This window comes from Sorex fumeus, unplaced genomic scaffold (assembly GCF_029834395.1).
Source record: "Sorex fumeus unplaced genomic scaffold, SorFum_2.1 ptg000019l, whole genome shotgun sequence".
NCBI classification, from domain to species: domain Eukaryota; kingdom Metazoa; phylum Chordata; class Mammalia; order Eulipotyphla; family Soricidae; genus Sorex; species Sorex fumeus.
Window position 1 is genome coordinate 22,330,825 of NW_026606076.1, and position 7,529 is coordinate 22,338,353.

At 45.0% G+C, this 7,529-nt stretch overlaps 1 protein-coding gene across 1 annotated transcript; it reads right to left on the reverse strand.

The window, feature by feature from the left end:
• Positions 1-5,542: 5,542 nt before the first annotated feature.
• On the reverse strand, positions 5,543-7,009 carry LOC130022368 (zinc finger protein 420-like; the record flags this gene model as incomplete). Its single annotated transcript, XM_056113112.1, has 1 exon — positions 5,543-7,009. A coding segment is annotated over one exon (1,467 nt), but the record flags the coding sequence as incomplete, so codon positions are not given.
• Between the last annotated feature and the right edge of the window lie 520 nt (positions 7,010-7,529).

The window sequence follows — 7,529 nt, forward strand, 5'->3', positions numbered from 1 at the left end:
ACTGAGCACTCCAAATGCATAATATTTAGTTTCAACAAGAGAATCTTACAGCACACTTGTATGCAATACCCCTGTTCCCAAATGAAATTGCTGTAATTCCACATCCTGAACTGTAGGATAACACTGTTCTGTCCTTCTTGCATAACCTCAGGAATAGTTGATAGTTTATTGGACTGAGGAAAAGAGAAAAACACCTTAAGGAGTATCTTGCCCTTGAGCAGTCAGGAAGGGCTTTCTTATGTTGATTTGGCTACCTGACTGGGTGGAGTGTCAGCCCAGACTAGAGGGGAGCTGGAGAAGGAGAGAGCAGGGCTGAAAGATGGACTACCAAGATACTAGCAAGGAGAACTTGTGCTTGAGAGAATCTAGGCCCTCCATAACATAAATTTCTTCTATGGGATAAACTTCCTTGTAATAAACTGCTACAAGGATCAACCAGTCTGGCCCTCATCTCTTCCTTCATCTGCCCTTGGCTAAGAGCCGTCCCGATGCAGGACACACAGCGGCTCTAGGGCACCGAACGTGGGCGGTGAGATAGAGCCATTCAGAGAGCCCACGAACACACAACCTTCAGCATGCGTAGTTTTTTACAGCGAACCTGTGATTTGAGATCTGAAATCAAACAAAATGCACAATGAGGATTAGTCCAACATTGAATGGAATGCAATTGAATGGCTAAACAGGTGGAGGACATGGTTCTCACAGTCCAAACAAGCCGACAAAAAGAGAAAATCTGCGGGAAGTGTTGCTGCAGGAGCAAGGCAATTCCAGAACAAGCCTTTTGGGTTTTATTTTTGATCAGACCCAGTGATGCTCGAGATACCACAGGGGAAGCTGGACATCAAAGGTAGGCAGCGTCTGTTGGCGAGCACCCCCGTGATGCACTGCTGTTCTGGTCCTAATAAGCTTCACTATGGGCTCACAGCCACAATTTAACATACACACAATAAAATATTTTCTGGTGCGTACAAGAGTACAGCAGGTAGGCATTTGCCTTGCATGAGGCTGACAGGGATTGATCCTTGAGCATTGCCAACAGCAACTTATGAGAAACACCAGGAATAACTGTTGATCATCCCCAGGCCCAAAAACGAAAGAAAATTCAATTTCTTCCTATATTCAAAAAAACATGGCAATGATTCAAAGGCAAAGATAAGCAGATAAGCGTGGTGTCATATTGACAGAGAGGGGTCCAGAAAGGGTGCCCGGGCCTGTAGGTGTACAGTCAGGTTGGTTATTCAGCTGGGGGGGACAAGGGTCTTGAAACTCATGGACATTTCGACATACCTGACAGACGAGGAAGAATGACAAGAAAGTCAAGAAAGCAAAGCACAGGATCTCTCCGTAATGAACAGCTACGGGGAGTGAAGGGCAGCGTGAGTGCAGTACAGACGCCTGATCCAGTGGCCCGAGGACACAGTAGCATGTTTCACACACTCAGGGCACGCACACACTGCCCAGGGACCCAGCCAGGAAGGGTCCTCAGACACTCACCTGTACACACCTCACCTCCCCGGCTTTAGGGCTCCTCTTCCAGCCTAGAGATTAACGCAGGCTTCACCCCAGAAGGCCCTGCTCCACAGAGACAGAGGACTGGATTAGTCACAAGGAAGGAAAAGGCAACAAGTAAACCTCATGTGTCCCTGGTCTAACTGGTCACACTATTGAAAAGGCATGATCATAACGTCCACTTTCAATATGCCAAAGATTGGTGGGGAGTGAGGAATAAGACAAGGTTTAAACTTAAGAGTGAAATAAGGGAGTCCCAGATAATATCACTAAGCTACCAGCACTGTATGCAGTTTTGTTTTTGGTTACAGTTGGCGATGCTCAAGGGTTAATCCTGTATCCGTGCTCAGGAATCATCTCTGGTAGTATTGGCTCCATGGAAGGTCAGGAAGCGCCCTCCCCACAGTGCTTTTGGAACATCTGTAATTCCCTGAATTTCTCTTTTACCTTTACTTTGAGCTTACAATTCCCCAAGTGAGGTTTGATGACTTAGGTGAATCTGAACTTTGTATTTGAAGTGAATACTTCCTATTCTATATTCCCATTAGCCCTTTTATACTCTACTATAGAGCAATGTTCTTTGCTTAACCACAGATAGACTATTAATGATAGGCTCCTAATATTTGGCCCATATCCTGAAATACATCTCCTGGCACCTGTCATATTTACTTGATTCAAGCTTCAGTTGCCATGCTTCCTAACACTCCACAAAGGAAGGCCCCCATAGGGCTGAGATGGATCTGGGGAAAATAGCAAAACTACCCTGGAATCGAAATGGAATAGTCTAGAAAGCATGAAAGAACAGTCCTGATATTAGCTGTTATGACTTAAGAGACAGGACCTCATGAAGGACAAGCTGTACCGGCCTGAAGACCTAGTATGGGATTTATGGTAGAAGCCCAGCAACCTTGCCCTCAGAGTCCAGAGAACTAAATTTTGGAATCTATATTTCTTACTATTTTTATCCACATATCTGCAATTATTAATAAGAAGTAAATTTAATTGTTTAATATTTTCTAGTAGATGAAGAGGAAAGCAATATAATGCTGTTGACCCTGGGAGAATCTCTCTGTATAGCCACTGGGAGACAGTGTCTCCTTGAATTCTCCAGAATTGTCTCCATCAAAACCCTTTACCTCTTTAGGGGCTGGAGCCATAGCACATTTCAGAAAGGGCATTTGCCTTGCACGCAGATGATGAGGGTTCTTTTCCCAGCATCCCATATGGTCCCTCGATCACATCCAGGAGTAAATTCCTTAGTGCAGAGCTAGGAGTTACCCCTGTTAATGGCCAGGCGTGACCCAAAAAGCAAAAACAAACAAAAATGCTTTACCTCTGTAAACGATCAGTCACCCCTATTTGTAGTCCTATAGCTCAACAACCTTCAATGCTCTGTAGTTATGCTAAAAGCTTCACATTAAACAAGCCATTCTGACCATCAGTCAGTGGTTCTCCATATCTTTGTTCCTCTTCTGACTCCAGCATAATGTCCCTTTAGAGATTCCTCTGAGAGGCAATCAGGTATGTTCATCCCTCTGGGGTGAAACTCGCTGCCATGTTGACAGAGGTAACCACATTTCGAACCAGCACACACTAGGATAGGAGGAGGCTATCCCAATCCACACAATGGGCCTGAGGATGAGACACTGCAGCACCCTAGGGGTTCTCAGGGATCTCCCTTCTCCCCACTCCAGAAGGGAGGAACCGGCCTCCACCAACACTTTCGGGTGACGGGCCCCAGTAGTCACTGGATGGAATCCTGATCTACCACAATGGAACTATATTAGAAGCTGATGGACTTGCACGCAGCCACCCCAGAGACAAACCCAATGAACAATGCTCCTGTGAGTAACACCTAAGCACTGACCCAGCAGGACCAAAAGAAAGCAACACTGGGTTGGACCAAAACTCTAGACACTCCTCCCCCATGCCATATCATCACATCAACTGTTCTAGGGATGAGAAGGGGACACTCAATGTCCAGTGAGCAACTCAAAGGTTTTGTGGACTGGAGGACTCCTGGGTTGGCCACATGCAAGCAAGTACCCTGCTTGCTGTACTATTGCTCTGGCCAGTTCTAAATAAATTTTTTCCCAGCACACCAGCAGTGACCCCTGAGCAAAACTCCCCTTCCCCATACTGAAATATCTCCCTTTCAGGAAAAGATAAAACAACAAGTATACTGATGTAGCCACCCCCAAGAGCCAGTTTTCCTGATGTTCTGGTCAGGGAGAGATGAAGAGAAAGGGATTATTTGCAATTGGACATGTGGAAGTAGAAAAAATCATTTGCAGGAGTATTGTTTATTCAGCTATTGATTAAGCTGACTGAAATGGGCATGAACTCCACCGTACTTTCCCCCCTTTTTTTGATAATTTTATTTTTTGAATCGCCCTGAGTGAAGACACAAAACTTTTGGGTTTAAGTGTCGTTCAAACAATGAAGCGCCAGTCCCTTTACTGTGCCAATTTTCCACCACCAAAACCCCAAGTATACCCCTATTCTACACCCTCCCCCTAACTGTGGGGGCAGATGATTTCTACATTTCTCTCTACTTTGATTACATTCAATATTTTGACACCAGACCCACCATTATTATATTTGGGATTTAACCCCAGCACTCAGATAGTTCAAAAAGGCAACAGTAGACAATTTGTTTTCTACTGCTGGTTATAAACATGATTTTGTAATTTTGAAATTTTAATAATATGGAGGGATTTCTCCCAATACCTGCTGAGTTCCAGATTTTCTCCTGACTCTCTGGGATCATGGCCATTAAGCAGCTTTATCAGGAGCCAGAGAGGCGGTTCGTGGGCATGATCTAAGCTATTGTTGGGTCGTGGAGGAAAGGGCCACCTCCACCCCCATCCCCCCATCCTGTGAAGCTCCACATATCTCATCACTGCGGGCCCAAATGTGACTTTCCAATGGCCTCTGGAGGATGGTGGCCAGCGAGCCGCCAAGGGGGAGCAGGTGGAGGGACAGCACCACTTCCCTCTGGGGTGGCCCGGGGTTAGTAACCTACTGCAGGGTCCAGACTCATTTCTGCCAAGAGCCGCTGGGTTTTGAGATTTGTCTCTGAATCTTTGGGATCATAGCCATTAAGCAGCATTGATAACAGAGTGGGAAGGATGTTTGCCTTGCACGGGAAAAACCCGGTTTCGAACCCTGGCAACAATATGTTCGCCTGAGCACTGCCAGGAGTAACTTCTGAGTGCATAAGCCAGGAGTAACCCCATGTGCATCGCTGGTTGTAACTCAAAAAGCAGAAAACAAAATAAATAAATAATACAAACAGTAAATTTTCAGAGGCAAAACCCTCTCACTTGTGCAGACACACCCCAAAGTCCCAACCCCAGCACAGGAGCCAATAAAAATGACCACAAAAGTGTCCCTTTCCTTTCGGGGCTTCACGTGAACATATCTGGATAAGTGTTATCTCCAGTCCAAAGGCTCCAAAAAGGGCCCGGCGCAGTCCCGAGTAGGGAGGTATAAGATGGCCAAGACCACCACTCTCTGCAGGTCCCTCACACCAAGGCCCAAAGTTCAGGTGCCATCTTCGATGTGATCTTGGCTGAAGGGACCCTCAGCATAACGCACCCTCACCCATGACACCTCCGCCACAGAACAGCCCCCAATGCAACCCTCAAAAGCTCCACATTCCCTAATACCTAGATATGCAGAACAAGTTTTGAAAAAACAAGCACAAAAACGCCCTACAAGCTGGCATGTCCTGCCGCTCAAGTTCCCAAACTAGGAGCTGCAGGGTGCTCAAGCCTGTTTCTCCAGCGTGAATGCGCCTGTGTTCAATAAGTCTGAGGCTCCAGCAAAGGCCTTTCCACATTCCTTACATATATATGGTTTCTATCCAATGTGAATTCTCCTATATACATTAATTACTGAGGTCACAGCAAAGGCCTTTCCACATTCCTTACATATAAAGTTTCTCTCCAGTGTGAATTCTCCTATGTACAGTCAATTGCGAGGATGTAGTAAAGGTGTTTCCACACTCCACACATATATAAGGCTTCTCTCAAGTATGAATTCTCATGTGTATAGTAAGGGAAGAGGACAACGTGAATGCCATTCCACATATCTGACACTGATGAGATTTCTCTCCACTGTGAATTCTGCTATGATTCCGAAGGTACTGAGATTGACAGAAGGCCTTCCCACATTCTTTGCAGATATATGGTTTCTCTCCAATGTGAATTCTCCTATGTTCACTAAGTCTTGAGGCTTTAGCAAAGGCCTTCCCACATTCCTTACATATATACGGTTTCTCTCCAGTGTGAATTCTCCTATGTTCACTAAGTCTTGAGGCTTTAGCAAAGGCCTTCCCACATTCCGTACATATATACAGTTTCTCTCCAGTGTGAATTCTCCTATGTACAGTAAGTCTTGAGGCTTCAGAAAAGGCTTTCCCACATTCCTTACATATATACGGTTTCTCTCCAGTGTGAATTCTCCTATGTACAGTAAGTTTTGAGGCTTTAGCAAAGGCCTTCCCACATTCCTTACACATATACGGTTTCTCTCCAGTGTGAATTCTCCTATGTTCACTAAGACTTGAGCCTTCAGAAAAGGCCTTCCCACATTCCTTACATATATGTGGTTTCTCTCCAGTGTGAATTCTCCTATGTACAGTAAGTCTTGAGGCTTCAGAAAAGGCCTTCCCACATTCCTTACATAAATACGGTTTCTCTCCAGTGTGAATTCTCCTATGTACAGTAAGTTTTGAGGCTTTAGCAAAGGCCTTCCCACATTCCTTACATATATACGGTTTCTCTCCAGTGTGAATTCTCCTATGTACAGTAAGTCTTGAGGCTGCAGCAAAGGCCTTCCCACATTCCTTACATATATACGGTTTCTCTCCAGTGTGAATTCTCCTATATACAGTAAGTTTTGAGGCTGCAGCAAAGGCCTTTTCACATTCCTTACATATATATGGTTTCTCTCCAGTGTGAATTTTCCTATGTACAGTAAGTTCTGAGGATGTAGCAAAGGACTTCCCACATTCCTTACATACATACGGTTTCTCTCCAGTGTGAATTCTCCTATGTTCACTAAGTCTTGAGGCTTTAGCAAAGGCCTTCCCACATTCCTTACATATATACGGTTTCTCTCCAGTGTGAATTCTCCTATGTACAGTAAGTCTTGAGGCTGCAGCAAAGGCCTTCCCACATTCCTTACATATATACGGATTCTCTCCAGTGTGAATTCTCCGATGTACAGTAAGTTTTGAGGCTCCAGCAAAGGCCTTCCCACACTCCTGACATATATAAGTCTTCTTTCCACTATGCGTATTCTTATGTCTATAAAGAGACAAGGTGTGAATAAAGGCCTTCCCACATGTCTGACATATATAAGGCTTCTCTCCACTAAGCGTTTTCATATGTCTATTAAGATCTGAGGTCTGAATAAAGGCCTTCCCACATGTCTGACATTTATGAGATTTCTCTGCTGTATGAATTCTCCTATGTCTACAAAGATGTGATGATTGATTGAAGGCCTTCCCACATGCTTCACATGCATAAGGTTTCACTCCTGAATTTATATTCATATGGTCATGATGGAGTAACCCTTGACTCACACTTTGTTCTCGGTGCTCACTTTTCCGGGGATGCTGTCCACTGTAGTTTTCTAAGGGAATACCACAGTACTGAGAACATGGGGAGGCTCCGCCACATTCCTTACACTTAGATGGGTTCTGTTCACAGTGACTGTGATTGAGAGTTTGTCACTGTGAGGGACTCACTATAAACAGTGCTTCTTTCCCTAGTGGCTGCCAGACTGGGGAATTTTGTGACTGTGAACTGAGAACACCACATTCCAAGGAACTTTTTCCAAGGGAGGGCTTCTTCAAAGTGAGGTAGCTCTCGCCATTCTGATCACCCTCAGAAGACATCCCACACGTCTTGGCATCCTCATGGGGTTGAATGCAGGATTGCTCACTAGAGATATTGTCATAGAGAGCAGAATCAGGGATATTCCACTTGGGTTGGTTGCTTCCCTGTAGG